The following is a 17,632-nucleotide window of genomic DNA, read 5'->3' as shown; positions in this document are numbered from 1 at the left end:
TTTGCCCATTTCTTTTTTTTTTTTTATAAAAAATATCAAAGTCAAACTTTATGAGCCACTGCAGCATTTTTTGAACATCAAGTTAAACTTGTCTATTTCCATGATAAATGGAAAAGTATTTGATGTTGTGTGCAGTATCAAATTAACAGTAATCTCGTTCCCGTTCGTTAATCTGTTAAAGGGAGCGAGGCTTTTTATCGCTCTGAACGGCTGAAACTAGTGTAGGAAAGACAGAGCGAGTCTGTGTAAAGTATGTTGCCATTGACAAAAAATTCCTTCAATATGAACGACGATGGCCTTTGAATCATTCAAGAACACAAACGTCTCATTGGACTAATCGTTTAGTTTGAGATCTAAAATATCTCTTCGTAATCAGAGACTGAGCATTCCAAACCAGATAAAACCTGTTCGTCCTTGAGTGCAGCTATTCTTCCTGAACCACCATCGAACATGCGAAACAAATTATTCTCTCGCGTTGCTGCTTATGGTAGAGTACGTTTGGTAGGGACTATGCCAGACAAAACAAAGTTTATTAGTCAAAAAGGGACGTATCCCAAAGGGTTCTTGATTAACGGCGTTTCGTCTGGCGTAAAAGCTAATGCCAAAAAGGATTTAATGGTTTTATTTTCGCCTACCCCTTGTAATGCAGCTGCTGTGTTCACAAAGAATGCATTCCAGGCAGCTCCTGTTCAGGTGTCTCGTAATGTTTTACAAGGAAATGGCGGTACAGGGATTCATGCTGTGGTTGTCAATAGTGGCTGTGCGAATGCCGTTACAGGTGAAGGCGGTATACGAGATGCCAAAGCAATTGCTAAGGCGACTGAGGAGTTGACACAGCTACACAAGGATTCTTCAGCTAAGAAGGATAACTTGCCTTCTACTTTATTGATGTCGACTGGTGTTATCGGTCAGAGACCAAAACTCGACAAAATCAAACAAGGACTTGCTATCACTCTCAAAGATATGGGATCTTCTCATCAACACTGGATGCGTGCAGCTGAAGCCATATGTACTACGGACACCTTTCCCAAGCTACTCTCAAAGCAAGTCAAAATGGCTGATCGCGTCTATACCGTCGCTGGTGCTTCGAAAGGTGCTGGTATGATAAATCCCAATTTAGCCACTCTCCTTGGATTTTTTGTTACGGATGCTCCCATTGCTCCCGACGCTGTCCAATCCATTCTTCGTCATGCGATCACGAACAGCTTCAATTCGATTAGCATTGATGGTGATACAAGTACGAATGATACCATTGCTTTTCTTGCTAACGGTGCCGCTGGCGGTTCCGAAATTACTTCATCCTCTGCAGAATACGAACCCATTCGTGACGCTATTACTGAACTTGCCCAAGACCTTGCAAAATTGGTGGTTCGTGACGGTGAAGGTGCTACCAAATTTGTAACTGTTCAAGTTCGTGGAGCTAAGTCAGTGCAAGATGCTGCAATCGTAGCTTCTACGATTAGCAATTCGGCTTTGGTAAAAACTGCCTTTTTTGGTGAAGATGCCAACTGGGGTCGTATCCTGTGTGCAGTCGGATATTCCGGTGCTACTGTAAATCCAAACGCTACTTCCGTTAGCTTTGTTCCTGCTGATGGCTCCGAAACATTGAAGCTCCTAGTAAACGGTGAGCCTCAAAATATAGATGAGACTCGTGCCAGTGAAATTTTAGCTCAAGAAGAATTAACTGTCGATATTGACCTTGGAAGCGGTTCTTTTGAAAAGACGAATTGGACTTGTGATTTTTCTTATGACTATGTACGCATTAATGCTGATTATCGTAGTTAAATATTTGTTTCTAAATAAATGTTATTTTTAGATGTTTATATCATGCGTAAATAATATTTCATGTATTAAATGCGTATTCATAAAATTACAGGTAACTAAGTTTTTAAATTATCATTCAACTTCTAATCGTAGTTATCAAAAATCGGGAGGTCGATATTCTTCAGTAAAACTTTGAATTTTATCACCCACTTGAAAATCTGGAGACCCTTTCAAAAGAATACCACATTCTCTCCCTTTAGCAATCTTTGTAACTTCGTCTTTCAAATGCTTCAGACTTTCTATCTCGCCACTCCAAATTATTTTTCCTGTACGTATTAATCGAACTTTGTGTGACTTTTCTAAAGTTCCGTTGGTTACTCGACAACCAGCTACGGGTACACTAGACTTTTTATGTCGTATATCGAAAATTGCTTGCACACTGGCTTCACCAGGTACGCGTTGGACCAAAATAGGTGGTAGACGATCACGAAACAGGGTTCGGATATCTTCCATCAAGTGATATATAATATTGTGAAACAAAACTTTGACTTTGTGTCGTTCTGCCTCTCGAGATATGGATTTTGGGACAGGGACACCGAAAGAGATAAGAATTGCATTTGAGGTTTCGGCTCTCTCGATATCGCTTTCCGTGATAGGGCCTACTGCAGCATATAGCACATGTGTTTGTAAATCGTCGTTTCTGAGTCCTTTAAAAAAATCTATAATGGCTTCAGCGGAGCCAGTATCATCGCACTTTGCAATAACATTAAAGTATTCAGGTTTGTCTTCAGAACTGCTTTTCAAAGTATCCGATGAATTCAAACGTTGTACTTCGAGTTGCTTGTTGTGAGATTCAGCAAGTTGGTATAATTCTTGAGCATCATTGCGCCGAGCGACATTGGCTAAAACTTCTTTGGCTTCGGATTCATTTTTCACTTGAAACACATGGTCACCTGCTTTTGGTAACTCTTTCCAGCCAAGAACTTGCACGGCTTGACCGGGAAAGACTTGCTTGACTCTTTTATTGTTTACATCCATCAAAGAACGTACCTTACCCCACGAACTGTCTGCTACCAAAGACATTCCTGTAGACAGTGTACCTTGCTTGACAACTATGGTTGCCAAAGATCCAACGCCTTTAGCAATACTAGATTCCACAACCCAGCCTTCTAGATGATCCTTTGGAGAGGAGCGGATTTCGAGGATTTCAGCGAGAGTTAGAATAGCGGCTTCTAACTCATCAATGCCAGTGCCGGTTTTCGCAGATACTGACACTACCTGGGTGTCACCGCCGTATTCCTCGGCCTGGATACCATGATTCATGAGTTGCTCGATAACCTTACGAGGCTGCAGTCCTGGACGGTCGCATTTGGTAATTGCTATAATAACAGGAGCATCTGCGGATTGAATGTGTTTGATTGCCTCAACAGTTTGAGGTTTTACACCGTCATCACCAGCGACGACCAACACGACAATGTCGGCAATGTTTGCACCGCGCTTCCGCATAGCTTCAAAAGCCATATGACCAGGAGTATCGAGAAATGTAATTGACTTTGAGCCTTTATCGAAGGGAACTGTGAAAGCGCCAATTTTTTGGGTGATACCGCCATGTTCTGAAGCGGCTATAGTAGATTTTCGTAAAGCATCTAGTAAAGTGGTTTTTCCATGATCTACATGACCCATCAAAGTTACGACAGGAGGTCGTAACGGAGCATTTGCTTGGGAGGTTTTGGCTTTTACGGAAGATAAGGGAGGAGCGGAATCCGTGAGTACTTTAAAGCCATATTCTTCGGCAATCAAGCTGGAATATTCAGAAGTGAGCAAGTAGTTCGGGGAGACATTTGCAAAACCGAGACGTGTTAAATCGCGCATTAATCGTTGAGTAGATACTTGCAGGTGATTGGAGAGGGTAGAGACGGGGAGAACCGGAGGAATGAGAAGAGGTCGCAGTTGTTTTTGTTTTCGAGAAGCAAAAGACAAAGGAGTGGGTTTACGTTCGGCACGGAAAGGAGATGTGTGAAACCGACGTGATGGAAGATGGATAGAGGAAGAGGATATGTTGGAAAAAGGAAGCAATCTAGATGTTTTTTTAAATGAGGAAGAGAAGGGGGGTATAAGCAAAGAAGAGCAGCTACAAGTCGATGACTTGGGAATGCAAATTAAGGAAAAGAAAGAAGCGTGTATTCTAATATTCATTATGAAAATGCGATAAAAATACAGAAAGAAAGTTTTGCAAACATACAATGGCTACATATCCAAATTCCAACGAACAAATATAACAAATACGCGTAGAATCCAAAATGGTGGGTTTGTTTACACAGGTATGCAGAGGATGAAGTGAGGAACCCGGTGAACTAAGGAATTGGTTGTTACCTCTGGAGAAGAAACAAGAACAAACTAGGTACCATGGTGGAACAGGCAATGGTTCCAAGCGAATTGGAATATTACTCTAAATAATGTTCGAGTATAATTCTACCGAGTATATATTTCTACATTGTAGTAAACAAACAAACGATACAAATGGTCACGTTGTGACAACTCGAGTAGTTATAAAAATGTATTTCGTCGTTTCAGTCGGGTTCACTTCTTAAGGACTGTTTTTCTGGTTAATCAAAATATATGGACAAGCCCAATTGAATTATATAGTTTAAGTCGAAGGAAACAAAAAGACCGGCTACTGTACTGCACTGTGACAAGGATAGAAAAAAGAAAATTAACAAATAATTGAAATAAAAAAACTCACTTCATTGGCATATGTAGGATTGATCGCACAATTTTATACATCAATCTACAAATGCTAATCATACGATTGCAGAAATTGGAAAGCTTCAGAATCAACGTGGAGCTTTCTTTCCTTCTTGTTTTACGAGCATGGGCTCTTTATGAAAAGAAGGAACCTGCTAATCCTCAATCATTTTCCAGATGAGGAAATATCAGATCAATAGATACGATGCGAAAAAATTTGGAAAACAACAAGTCAGGAATTCCGTCAATCATTTTCAAATGCTGTAACCAAGAGAAAGTAAAGAATAAGAACAAACAAACCTAGAACGCTTCGTTTGTCGTTTCCATGGAACTACCGAATGTCCGATTTTTGTAAACAAACACGTTTTTGTCGAAATTCATCCATGTTTTCTGGTCTTCTATTTTTGGAAAAAAAAAAGGAAAGAGAAATACGGAGAAAAATTACAAATGCTCCTTGCTCCTTTTATTCTGTTTGTTTTTTATTTCCTTTGTCGTTTGTTGGTATCGCACGATAAGTAAATTTTATCAGATCCGGAGAATCGCGAAATCTCCTTATGTTGTCAGGGTTTCCACTATTTAACTTAAATGGATCATTTGATAAACAGATAAGCATTTTCTATTCAAGCTATAAATACCTACCTCTACTCTTCATTCGAAAGTTTTTGTTTGGTCTTCCCTGTTTTAGCAATTATTCACCTTGTAAGCTTAAACAAACGCGGTCGTTCATTATCAGGTGAATTTCTCTCGCAGTTCCATTTTGTGTAGGGTTATTTCCTTTTTTATTGAAGTACTTCCTTGTTATCTGTGTCTCAATCCTTGTTTTTCTATGTTTCCTTCCTCTTATAATTTTAAAATTAATTAGTCAATTGCTAATTGCGGTTCTATTAAGCCCATTTCCATTGGACATAGTATCGTCATTAATTCATGCCAATCTTTAGTGGGTTTCCTCCTTTATTTATTTTGTTTTATTTTATTTTAATTTGATTTGATTTGATTTAAATTTACTTTATTTTTGTTTTTGTTTTCCTTTATCGAATCGAATCGGATACCTTTTTTATATTCTTAACTTTTCGTGTTTGCATTGTTTACACCTTTCTCTACGCGTTCTCACATCCCCTTTTTATCTTCATTTTTATTTTACTGTTGTTTCCTAATTTCCGCATTCTCCCTTCTAAAAACTTTTCCTATGTCGGCTCTTCCTTCTCTTATCGCTGAAACTAAGCTTGATGAAAAAGCAGTTACAGGGGCCTATCATCTTGAACCTTCTTCCTACCCTTCTTTCTTCAAAAAATGCGTCCAAGCTATCCAATCCCCCGGTAAACAACACAATATCTGCTCCTCTGCCCCTACTCAACAAGTATTTGAAGACGAAAAATTTCTTCGTAGTTCGTCTTCCTTAGAAGGTCTCAGCGCTGAATACAAAGTCAAGTATGGCACCAATGGGGCTATCGTCGAGTATGAAAACATTCGAGATTACATTGATCAAAAACGTCCTAATCTTACTGGCCGTATCTTCGATAAGATAACTTCGCTAGCTGGTACTAGCTTTGTTTTCATCCTCACCCTTATTATTCTCATCATTTGGGCCATTGTAGGAGGCATCTATCATGGCCCTGATAATTGGCAAATTGTCATGCAAGACGGCGGTTCCATCCAATGCTACATTTCTGATACGCTTTTGATGCGCCAACAGCAAAATCAACACAGTCAATTGACCACTATGATCGCCCAGTTGCGTTCACGTTTAAGGACTATCCGGCGGCTCATTGGTCCCATCCTCCAAGGAAAAACAGTCGCTTCAGCTCCGATAAAAGATCAAGATTTGCGGGACGACGTTGGCGATGCTCGAAAACTTCCTACTGAAAATTGGTTTGATCTTGTCTGTAACTATGTAAGTTTGATCATCGGTTCTGTGTATTTTTTTCTGATTTTTTGGATTGGTATTTTTATTTGGATTGGATTCGGCAAGAAGCTGAACTGGAGTGACGAATGGCAACTTTACATCAACACAGCTACTGCGGTAGAACTTACATTCACCTCTGTATTCCTTCAAAATGTCCGTCATCGTCACATGAAATACATTTCTCGTTGCGTCTCTTCCATTTTCCACATTGACGCCGCCTTGGAAGAAGCACTTCGCAGACAATCAGGAGATCGTCAAACGAATCCCGTGATTGAGATAGAGGCTGAAAAAGTCAGCCACGGCTCTCGTATCATTGATTATTATGCCGACCTCGTTGGATCAGGCGTCGGTGCCATGATCAGTGCTACTGTCTTTATAGTATGGCTAGCCATTGGTAATGTCATGCACTGGAATTCAAATTGGTGGTTAATTATTGGTACCTATACAGGTCTCATTGGGTTTTTGGATGGTTTTGTTCTTCGTAATGTTTATTTTCGTGAAAATAATCATGTCAAAATTCATCTTCAGACCTTAATTGATGAAGAATGTTCCCTTTTTCAAAGTCTCGATCTTCCTCTTCCTCACGATTCCGAAATTACCTTAAACAAATCTTTTGCCTATAAATTAAGTTCCTTCATTGGACACATTTGCTCGCAAGCGTATTCCGTCTTCGTGGCCGTTATCATCATCGTCTGTTTGGTTGTAGCTGCTGGCGCCCTAAAATTTAATGAAACTGCTCAATTATTTTGCAATACCCCTACCATGATTATTGAAGGAGCTTTATTGATTGTCCTGATTGAGGCACACAACTTCACCAATATGAAAAATCGCATCAAATTTCGTCAAATCCATCTTCGACACCTTGCACTCATGCAAGTTATGGTAGGAGACGGTTATTCTACTAGCGAAAGTGTATAAAAAACCATCAAATTTTTCTTAATTTTTTAAGATAGAGTAATAACCCTTTAAATGACAAGAAATGAGATATGAATGAACTATATTCTAGCCTTATAAGCAGTGAATGTTTCATGAGAGTCCTGATAAATCATCGACCATGATAATTGACCATTGCCATTCACCCCTTATGGCTGATTTCCTTCTTAAAAAAGGAACCTGAACAATACTTTATCCGTAAACATATATTACTAATTTACTATATATGCAAGCATGAGCAGCTCCCGTGGCCTAATGGCTAGGGCATTTGACTTCTAATCAAGGGACTGCGGGTTCGAGTCCCGCCGGGAGCTTGAAACTTTTTATTCACGGGATAATTTTCCAACACCTCAACTGCATACGAATTGAAAACTTGACTGCTAGTAGACAGTGTTTTCATCTGTATCGAACTCGATTATGTTCGTTATTGATATTTTCAAAAACATTTATATAATAACTTGCATCAGCCGGGAGTCGAACCCGGAGCGAATGCTTGGAAGGCATCCATGTTACCGCTACACCACTGATGCGCTTGTTTAATACTGTGTTTATAAACATATAAACATAGTATTCTAGAAGATAGAGATGTTACAAAATATTCCTTTACGTACTCAGCATTATCGAACATAGGACAAATTTTTATTTTACTTTTAAATGAAATCAAGGATTAGAAAGGATATGCACGGAAATAATTCGTAAAAGAATGGATCATAATTTATTTTATACTAAGGGAAAATCTTTAACCAAAGAATAACATATGACTTCATCAATATGGGATCATAAATAATTAGTTTGGCAAGCTGGCAATCGCTTCATCGATGGACTTGGATAAAATAGAAATTAGAGAATTAACTTCTTCTTTCGTTATAACATATGGAGGAGCCACCATTATATGGTCACCATGGACACCGTCGTAGGTACCTGAACCAGGATTGAGGAAAAGTCCATTTTTTATACCAAGTTTACTAACTAAAGCAGCAACCTTGAGTTGAGGATCAAACCATTGCTTCGTTTTTTTATCATTTACAAATTCTAAACCCCAAAATAAACCTTTACCACGGACATCACCGACATGAGGATGAGAGTCAAAGGTCTGGTGAAGCTTTTCACCCAAATATTTTCCAGTCTCAGCAGCCCTTTCAACAAGCTTGTCACGGCGTACAATCTTTTGAACTTGAACAGCGGCACTGCAAGCCAAGGGATGTGCTTGATAGGTATGGAAGTTAGCCATCTGAACGTTGCTTTCTTCAAAAGCCTTGAAAATGCGGTGACCTATTAGAACACTAGAAATAGGTTGATAGCCTGCAGCGAGAGTCTTGGCATTAGTTTGAATATCTGGGGCGATGCCTTCTTGTTCCCAAGCATGGTAGGTTCCTGTTCGGCCCAAACCACACATGACTTCATCAAGGATGAGGATAATGTCGTACTTGTCACATACACGACGAACAGCCTTAAAGTAGCCGTCAACAGCGGTAGTACAACCAAGACATGTTCCTGGAACGGTTTCGGCTATAAAAGCAGCAATTCGATTCGGGCCTACAACCAGAAATTCGTCCTCCAGCTGTTTCTCCAAACGGTATACATACTGCTCGTCTGTTTCACCTTCTTTCTGGTAACGGTATGTGTAGCAAGGGTCTACATAAGATGTAACTTTGGGATACACATTTATATAGGGAGTGCGACGAGGCACCATTTTGCCAATGCCCAGAGCGAAGAGTGTGTTTCCATGGTAGGATTGTTTGCGAGAAACGAAATGGCATCGTTCGGGTTGACCACGGAGTTGCCAGTATTGCAAAACAAACTTCAGAGCTGATTCAACGGCTTCGGATCCACTGTTGGCAAAGTAAGCACGAGCAAAGACATCTGGGTTTTTTGAAACAAGCATGTGTGCTAATTCTTCAGCGGGTTCATTTGTAAAGCTCATATTGTGGACATAACACAACTTCTCCGCTTGGGTTTTCATACTATCAATCACTTCATGGTTTCCGTATCCAAGACTAGAAACAGCCGCACCACCGGTGCCATCCAAGATTTTCTTATTGTCATCTGTATACAGGTAGACACCTTCGCCTCTCACAACTTTTGGAGGTGTCGATTTGGGAACAACATACAATAAATCATGAGCAGACATATTTGTTTATTCTTTTTGTTTGGTTTGACTTGTTTGGCTTGGGCTTTAAAAAAGAACGAGAAAAACAATTAAAAGAAGTCAGGGAAGTGTATCTAATGGTTTCGCCAAAAATTGTCTAAATTCTTTTAGTTTGTAATAAAATTGATCGTCCATGATCCAATTGCCATCCTTTTTATACCACGTCTCACAGTAAGATGTAATCATGACTGAATAGCTCCTCTATCTTACATGTAAGCACAACACCTAGATAAAAGCTGACACCTGTGAGTTGACTTCAAATAGTGTCATAACTTATTCATGTCAGTGTATTAGCGAACCTAATTCCATGATGCTTACTTAGAGGAGATCTTTCAGACTGTGTTGTGTCATTCCGTCCAGTTTTTTGTGCATGGACGATATCTAGTGAGCTCACTTTGCCTTAGGAACGTTTGGCGGATCCAAATAATCTTTTGTTATACCTTTACCGAGTTTTGTTTGAATAACTCCTGAATGGATGGCTTATGAGACGGAACGAGATGGGGCATTTCAAAGATTGGTACACGATGAAGAAAGAAAGAATGCATTAGAGGACATTGAGCCAGCCGTCTGTAAGGTTTGAACGAGGCTGGATGAAGGATTGTCTTTAGTTTTCTGGTTAATCTTTTAGAGATGTCCGAATTCTTATATTCCGTATGCTTCAATAAAAGTATGCTTTTAAAAAATAATATTATGCTTCTAAATATGTTATTAATAAAAATTGTAATATGTTTTGTGTTTTTATGTTATTGTGCTCGTATGAGGATGTATTTATATGCTCGTATGCCTTATTCAAGCAAACAAACTGATGGAGCCTGCAAGTCGTCCTCCTTGTCATTATGTTTCAATTTTTATTCCTTCAAAATTATTCGTAGCATATTTTCGGTCGACTTCAGGTCTCAAGATCGCGTCTGTCCGTGTCTTTTGCTTTTGAATCATTTTCTGGTATCGTATTAAAGAGGGTATTGTGTGTCAAAAACGATGTTGGAGAGTTCTGAACAAAGAAGCTTGTTTTTTTCTTGTTCTTGTTCTTGTTCTTTTTCTTTTTTTCCGAAAAAATAACACGCCCTCTCTAGAGAAAGAATAGTGGATTCAAACAGACTATCCTGTCGAAACCGACTGCCTTCTTACTCATGTTATCATTCCTCCTTTGGAATAGCACATAAAGAAGTGTGATCACTAGGTGATTAACGGTGGAATCTTTTTCCTTTTAAATAAATATTTGCAACATTTTTTTTTTTTTTTTGATTAACCTCTAAGTCGTCTTTTGCTTTTCATTTGATTCTTGCATCTCGTTTCTTTTCAATTTCACAAACTCATTTCTTCCACCAGCATTCGTACATAATTTTTTCAATTTTTCTCTTATTGAATCCTTAGATTTCAACATGACTCAAATTTCTCCTCTCGTCTTGGTCACCGGCATTAACGGTTTCTTGGGCTCCCACACAGTTGAAGCATTACTAGCCCATGGATATCGAGTTCGCGGAACCCATCAGTCTCCTCAAGACCCTAACATTCTGCTCCATAATCGCCCTTCTTGGAAAGACAAGGTGGAAATGGTTCATATTCCCGACCATCGGATTCCGAATGCGTATGATGAAGCTATTCGTGGAGTCGATTATGTGATTCATGTTGCCGCCGAGGTCCACTCAAATGGAGAAACCCCTGGTATTGATCCTCATCATACTCTCACCGTTAGTATTAAGGGCACGGAAAATGCTTTGAGTGCTGCTTTTAAAGAACCAAAGGTCAAACGCTTCGTTTATGTATCTTCTGATGCTGCCTTAAAGGGTCCAAAGAACTATAACGGAGATGGCTATGTTTTTACCGAAAAGGATTGGAACCCTTTGACTTTGCAAGACGCAAAGACTTCTAATGACGAAGGTTTAAATTATACCGTATGTAAAAAATTTGGGGAAAAGACAGTTCACAATTTTTTTGCTACTCATAAACCCCACTTTGAGGTCATTGCCTTAAATCCTCCTCTCATCTTAGGACCTGTCTTTCATCTGAAATCTGTGAATCAATTAAGCTTTTCAGCATGGTTTTTTTGGCAGTTAATCAATGGTCGCTACGATATTGCTCCCAAGACTGAAATTTTTAATTACGTTGATGTACGAGACTTGGCGGAATCGGAAGTGCTCGCGCTCACGGCTCTTACCAAGGAACCCAGGGTCATCATTTGTGCTGGCGACCTTACGAATGACAAAATCGTAAATGCTGTTTTACCTCATTTTCCTCAATTTCAAGACAAGATTGCTAAACCTAATGGTCAGCTCTCAACATGCAATTACCAAATTGATGCTTCGTTGTCCAAGTCCGTTCTTGGCATCAAGTATCGTCCTCATGAAGAAACATTTTGTGATGCCGCTGCATCTTTATACCGCCTTGCTGGTTTACTTTCGTGATTATACTGCATTCTTTATTGAACTTGTTCTATACAGATTTTTCCTTTTCATGCTCTCATAGATATAATCCTATCCTTGCAAATAGTATCTACATTTCATTTAAAATTACATCTTCATTCTCAATATTCATTATTTATGAAAATTTAACAGATATGTCGTAAAAAAGTTGGGAATAAGCAAGTACAAAACGATAAACATCTATTCTGTAGCAGGTCCCTCGATGATAACTTTAATGACACCGCTTTCACCACTAGCAGTTTTCTTGTATGCTTCCAAAGCATCTTCAAACTTGTACTTATGAGTAATAAGAGGTCTAAGCTTTACGAGACCGCTTGATACTAAATACATAGCTTGTTCATAGCAGCCAGCACGGTAGCGGAAACTTCCAAGCACGGTGAGCTCATTATTCACGATGTGATTGATGGGAAATTGAATTACAGGCTTACCGTTTCCGGCTTGGACAAACGTAGCACCTCGTTTCAAACATAGGACGGCTGTGTGAATGCAAACTTCTACACCAGTGGCATCCACAGCAAAATCGAACTCACCATACTTGGCCACAATGGCATCCCGATATCGACGGGCATAATCAGCCAATGACTCATTGGACTGAGACTCGATAGGAGTAAATGGTAAAGCACCAGCATATTTTTGGGCAAACTCAACGCGTGAGGCAGAAGTGTCGATTGCGACAACATCGGAAGCACCGTAAGCCTTGGCAACAGCCATTAACAAAAGACCAACTGTACCGCATCCCATTACCAAAACCCGAGAGCCACAGCGCAAGTTGGCACGGCTCCAGCAATGAACAGCAACACTCAACGGCTCAAACATAGCGGCTTCGTCCAGTGCAACTTGAGGAGGCAATTTCGTTAGAAAATCTTCAGGAGCAATATAATGAGTGCGCAAGGTGCCATCGTAAGGTGGAGTAGCGGCAAATTGCATATGAGGGCACAAATTGTAACGACCCTCTCGACAAAACTCACAGTGACGACAAACAATACCCGGTTCGACAGCAACATGGTCACCAGGCTTGACTGATCGGACGCCCTTACCAACTTCCACTACAATACCGGCGCTTTCATGACCTAAAATCATCGGTTTCCTAAGAATAAAATCGCCAATTCCACCTTGTTTCCAGTAATGAACATCACTTCCACAGATACCTGTAGCCTTGATAGCAACTTTGACATCGTGATACCCATTAACGATATCATCAGGGCGCTCCTCAATAGCTGTATCCATTTGCTTGCGCAAGACGAATGCTTTTTGTGTAGCCATTTTTTAAAACTTGCTGGTTATACCTGACAAATAAGCGAATCCGAAAGTAATGTAAGAAAAAGAATAGAAGAAACCCAACCGACCAAAGACGAGAAATAAGAGATGCTATCTATATAACTCTATATATTAACTAGCTCTGTTAATTATAGTTGACAGAAGGGGCCAAGGAATTTCTTTGCTATTCTACTATGATTTCATCCCGTTCTATTTATATTTAATTACACCATGATCCTTTTGGTTAGTAACGTAATGTTAAAAGTGATCCCGGGGACCCCCTCCTGTTGTTACGTTGTTTAACGAAAAGAAGGTACGAGAATCTGGGGTTTAAAGTCTGACCTCCTTGGTCTTTATTTCTTAGATGGAGTACTAACGGAGGCCATAGAAACCCCAATGCTTTACCTGCGCAATGAGTATTGGGTGTAATTTGAGCTCTCTTTTACTAAGGGTTCGTTTGCTATGACCTTGCATCCGTTTCTCCTCTTTGCTCCACTTTCATTTAAGAGAGCCTTCCCTATCGGCGTGCGCTTATTGATTGGGATGAATTCCTCTTTAAAAGTCCCTTTGATACAAGGTTCGTTTTAATAATCATTCGTATTTTATTACGTAGAATATTACGACAGCGGGGTACAAGTAGGTGTGGGGATATGAAAGTACAAAATAGTTCTTAAGGGCTTATCTATGGAGACGGGTAGCAAAGGTAGAAAAGGTAGGGAGGGGTAGTAGTAGTGTCTGTTCTGACACAGATGCAAATGCTTCTAGAACAAAATCCCTTTTGTCTATTAAAGAAGTATCGTGGCTTTACGTAAAAAGGGATGCTTGGAATTAAGTTTTTTTCGAGAACAAATGTGAAGAATTTGTGACTTGTCTTTACTCGTCTTTGAATTGATTTGAATTCATTTATTTCTATCTCATCTCTGAAAATCTGTCATATCCTCTTGGCTTGGCTAGAAGACACAACTAAAAATCCTCTACTTACTTCTGCAAATATCATTTCCTAAACAAATCATGTCTTCATAATATACATGCGACTGTAGACGTGAGCAAAACTAAAAGTATGCTCATCGTCTTTGCCTCGCTATATTTTAAGAGTCAATCTTGAGAACAACCTTACCGACGTGTTGTTGACTCCATTGGTAGTTATAAGCTTCCTTAAGCTGTTCGAAGGGAAATACCTTGTCAACGACGGGGTGAATGTCATTGGCCTCAATACAAGCAATCATATCTTTAAACATGTTGACAGGTCCCACAAAGATACCACGAATGGTGGCATTCTTGTTGAGCATTTGACCAATCAACGAGGTAAGGTTAGGGCTGGTACCTTGTTGAGCAACGAAACCAATAGAGGTGATGGCTCCGCTTAAAGCCAAGACTTCCAAAGATTGACCTAATGTCTTTTCACCACCGACTTCGACTACGTGATGATAACCGACATTGTTGGTAGCTTCCAAAGCGGGTTTGGCCCATTCAGGGTTCGTTTTGTAGTTGATCAAGTGGCTAGCACCCAACTTCTTGGCAAATTGCAGCTTTTCATCCGAAGAAGAAATGACTGTGGCACGAGCACCAGTAGCCACGGCGAATTGGAGGGCAAAGATGGAAACACCACCAGTACCCTGGATCAAGACATTTTGACCGGGTTTCAATTGATTCTCCTGGGAACCAAACAAGGCGTTCCATGCGGTCAAGGCAGCACAGGGTAAAGTGGATGCCTCTTCATAGTTTAAGTTCTTAGGTGCATGAACCAGGGCGTGAGCAGGGAAGACACCGACTTGGCGGAAAGCACCGTCATAAGTACCACCCAAGGCACCAGTAATGGCATGCTTAGTTGGTTTTCCGTCAATGTAATCAGTGAAGAAATTGCAGATCACAGTGTCGCCAGGCTTAAATCCATCCACATCATCACCGACCTTTTCAATAACACCGACACCATCAGAGCCAGGAACTACTGGAAGCTCTAAAGGAAGAGGATACATGCCCTTAGTGATAATTAAGTCTCTGAAATTGAGAGAAGCAGCCTTGAGATTTACTTTAACCTCATTAGGCTTAAGGGATGCAACCTCCTTGGAGTCTTGAATCTTCAATTGATCAAAGCCACTCTTAGTGTCGTTAACTACGTATTGCAATGGCATCTTAGAACTTTGGTATAAAAAGTATCACAAGTCCACTTATCAGTTTGAAAATCCTACGATGAGTACTTTCTTCAATGGTACAAGTTTTTGGTGTATGAATGTATGTAATGGTATTTATATCATTGTGAGATTTGAAATTTTTGTTTGCTTACATAACCACCGTTTACGTATCAATAATACGTTTGGCTCGTTTCTTGCTACTTAGGCATTCGCGTACTTATTTGGTTCCGAAATTTTTCTTTCGAATACGATCGAACATCGAACTTTTAAAGCTCTTTTAAGCGATGTATTGAGGAAAACAGGTATTTATTTCAAACGTATATTCTCGAAGGTTTTTGTACAACATGGATTGAAAAAAATGAAGCAAAATGGAGCGTTCGTCGCTACACAAGTTTATCTGAAACTGCAATAAAAGCGATGAATCTGTTTGCGATTATATTCAATTCAATCAAACAGACTATACCAATGATAAAACGACCTTTAATCATTTCATTTGTCCATGGAAAAAAGCAAACTATTCCTTAACCCCCTTAAAGGCTAATTGAATTCTAAATTGGTCGCTTATTCAGGAAAGGTTAGTTTACCTATAAGCTAGCTTTAGACTTGACATTATATTTATTTATTTATTTATTTTTTGTTGTTCATTAGAGGCATATCGTTGCAAAGTATATGTCAGTTCAATGCTTAGTTAGAACAAAACAAATCGAGATCCTTTAAACAGTTTGCTTCGTCAAGTTGATTCTTACAACTAAAATAAATTAAAAAAGAAAGAATGAAAAAGTTTCTTGCTTTAGAAAGAATAATAAGATGATGCCTTCTTATTATTATACTATAAAGACAGTTCAAACGGTACACATAGGTTCAAATAATATCCATATAAATTGAGTACCGTAACACCGTTACAGCATAATCAATTTCTACAGACCGAAACCTATTGCAAACAAAAGCTTAGTATTTCCAAACACATTATGTACTTTATATTATGAAGCCCAGATTATGATGAACCATACTATAACCTTTTATCCCCTTTATTGCTACATATTCCATTTGCACAACTGATATCCATTCTATTGATTCCTTATGAAAACCATATATGAAATCCATTAATTTTTCTTGGCCACTTCAGAGTTCTCTTCTTGATACTTCAAGAAGTTTTCCTTAAACAAATTGGCATCTACGGCTGGTTAGTTTCTACTCGGTCATTTCCCTGCCGGTTCTTTCGGCACACAAACACTTACTTTCAGAATTAGCGAAACGGATGGCGAATGTCTCAGGAGAAGGTTCACCTTCACTAACATCAGCAGCAACGGTCCAAACCCAACTGCGGTCACTGCCAACGTTGGGAGTCAATTTCATTTCCGGCATCACTAGTAATTGTTAGTTGAAGAAAACAGCATATAACCGGCAAAAATTAATCAAAATTTTTTGCTTTCTTCACGTATACATACACAAGTGGTTGGCACAAACTTTGAAGGTCTTATCACGTCGCATAACCAAGCGAGTCTTTCCGCTTTTCTTATGTTTCAAGAGGCGGGCATCACCAGTACCACGTTCCTTCCACTCACTAGCGTCCTTATTAAAGCGGAAAAGCTTAGCACGCATCTTAAAAACAACTTCCTCATCCTCCTCATTAGTTTTGGTCTCAACGGCATTCAGCTTGACAATAGGCTCAAAGTGAACTTCTGGAGAAGCAGGTTCATTATCCTCATCTGCTCCAGCTTCCTTGTTTTCCTCTTTGGAAGCAGGTTCAGACTTTTCATCCTTCTTTTCACTGTTATCGCCAAACACAGCTTTAGCTTCTTCAGTCTGCTTTGCAGCAACTTCTTGAGAAGCAAAAGAAGATTTGTTTTCTTCTTTCGTTGCGTCTTGAACCTTCTTCTCTTGCTCGGAAGACATTGTTGGTATTATGCTAATGGTAAGTATCTGCCTCCACCAGAACTTCTTTATTTCACGAGCTTGGAAAACACTAAAGCTTCTTCCGTTATAAGATTATATCATAACAGTATCGTATTAAAATGTAAATATAACAATATTATTTGAATACTGAAAATAGAGAAAAGGGCTTTAATAATCGATTTTATGTAATTTTAAGCGTTTTAGATTATTTTCTTATTTTATTGTTGTTGTTAACTGTCAAAGCAAGTTGTAGATCGCGAATAAACAAAAACAATTATTTCATTGCATTTTCAAGATTATATTGACGAGCTTATTCACATTCATAAGTACGAAAAATGATCTCTAAATGGCTGCTTTTGTGCTACGATTCAATAACTTCTAATTGTATCACGAACGTTCTACATCGGGTTTTTAATAATAATTCTTGTAC

General features: G+C 39.3%; 8 protein-coding genes and 2 non-coding genes across 10 annotated transcripts; 4 read left to right on the top strand and 6 right to left on the bottom strand.

Moving 5' to 3' along the window:
* Positions 1-450: 450 nt before the first annotated feature.
* On the top strand, positions 451-1,785 carry SPOG_03671 (glutamate N-acetyltransferase; the record flags this gene model as incomplete). Its single annotated transcript, XM_013165935.1, has 2 exons — positions 451-1,099; positions 1,121-1,785. 2 exons carry the CDS (start codon positions 451-453, stop codon positions 1,783-1,785), a joined length of 1,314 nt encoding a protein of 437 aa, XP_013021389.1.
* Positions 1,770-4,087, bottom strand: SPOG_03670 (translation initiation factor IF-2Mt). The gene has a single exon (XM_013165934.1). It carries the CDS (start codon positions 3,958-3,960, stop codon positions 1,921-1,923), a length of 2,040 nt encoding a protein of 679 aa, XP_013021388.1. The 5' UTR covers positions 3,961-4,087; the 3' UTR covers positions 1,770-1,920.
* Positions 2,105-7,419, top strand: SPOG_03669 (iron/zinc ion transporter). Its single transcript, XM_013165933.1, has one exon. The coding sequence runs from the start codon at positions 5,696-5,698 to the stop codon at positions 7,328-7,330; it is 1,635 nt and encodes a 544-aa protein (XP_013021387.1). The 5' UTR covers positions 2,105-5,695; the 3' UTR covers positions 7,331-7,419.
* A 167-nt stretch (positions 7,420-7,586) lies between these two features.
* Positions 7,587-7,659, top strand: SPOG_16112. The gene has a single exon. It is a non-coding gene; the product is annotated as a tRNA-Arg (tRNA).
* A 145-nt stretch (positions 7,660-7,804) lies between these two features.
* SPOG_16111 lies at positions 7,805-7,875 on the bottom strand. Its single transcript has one exon. It is a non-coding gene; the product is annotated as a tRNA-Gly (tRNA).
* Positions 7,876-7,943: 68 nt separating this feature from the next.
* SPOG_03668 (uncharacterized protein) lies at positions 7,944-9,608 on the bottom strand. The gene has a single exon (XM_013165932.1). It carries the CDS (start codon positions 9,474-9,476, stop codon positions 8,133-8,135), a length of 1,344 nt encoding a protein of 447 aa, XP_013021386.1. The 5' UTR covers positions 9,477-9,608; the 3' UTR covers positions 7,944-8,132.
* Positions 9,609-10,876: 1,268 nt separating this feature from the next.
* Positions 10,877-11,899, top strand: SPOG_03667 (flavonol reductase/cinnamoyl-CoA reductase family protein; the record flags this gene model as incomplete). The annotated part of the gene is made up of 2 exons (XM_013165931.1): positions 10,877-11,389; positions 11,414-11,899. 2 exons carry the CDS (start codon positions 10,877-10,879, stop codon positions 11,897-11,899), a joined length of 999 nt encoding a protein of 332 aa, XP_013021385.1.
* A 25-nt stretch (positions 11,900-11,924) lies between these two features.
* SPOG_03666 (hexitol dehydrogenase) lies at positions 11,925-13,344 on the bottom strand. Its single transcript, XM_013165930.1, has one exon. The coding sequence runs from the start codon at positions 13,178-13,180 to the stop codon at positions 12,098-12,100; it is 1,083 nt and encodes a 360-aa protein (XP_013021384.1). The 5' UTR covers positions 13,181-13,344; the 3' UTR covers positions 11,925-12,097.
* An 894-nt stretch (positions 13,345-14,238) lies between these two features.
* On the bottom strand, positions 14,239-15,306 carry SPOG_03665 (alcohol dehydrogenase; the record flags this gene model as incomplete). The annotated part of the gene is made up of 2 exons (XM_013165929.1): positions 14,239-14,255; positions 14,292-15,306. 2 exons carry the CDS (start codon positions 15,304-15,306, stop codon positions 14,239-14,241), a joined length of 1,032 nt encoding a protein of 343 aa, XP_013021383.1.
* Positions 15,307-16,239: 933 nt separating this feature from the next.
* SPOG_03664 (ran GTPase binding protein Sbp1) lies at positions 16,240-17,306 on the bottom strand. The gene is made up of 3 exons (XM_013165928.1): positions 16,755-17,306; positions 16,545-16,673; positions 16,240-16,480 (listed from the first exon to the last, which is right to left on the bottom strand). The coding sequence occupies exons 1-3, from the start codon at positions 17,200-17,202 to the stop codon at positions 16,410-16,412; spliced, it is 648 nt and encodes a 215-aa protein (XP_013021382.1). The 5' UTR covers positions 17,203-17,306; the 3' UTR covers positions 16,240-16,409.
* Between the last annotated feature and the right edge of the window lie 326 nt (positions 17,307-17,632).

This window comes from Schizosaccharomyces cryophilus (assembly GCF_000004155.1).
Source record: "Schizosaccharomyces cryophilus OY26 unplaced genomic scaffold supercont4.1, whole genome shotgun sequence".
In the NCBI taxonomy this organism is placed as follows: Eukaryota; Fungi; Ascomycota; class Schizosaccharomycetes; order Schizosaccharomycetales; family Schizosaccharomycetaceae; genus Schizosaccharomyces; species Schizosaccharomyces cryophilus.
This window is presented reverse-complemented; position numbering and strand designations above follow the sequence as displayed.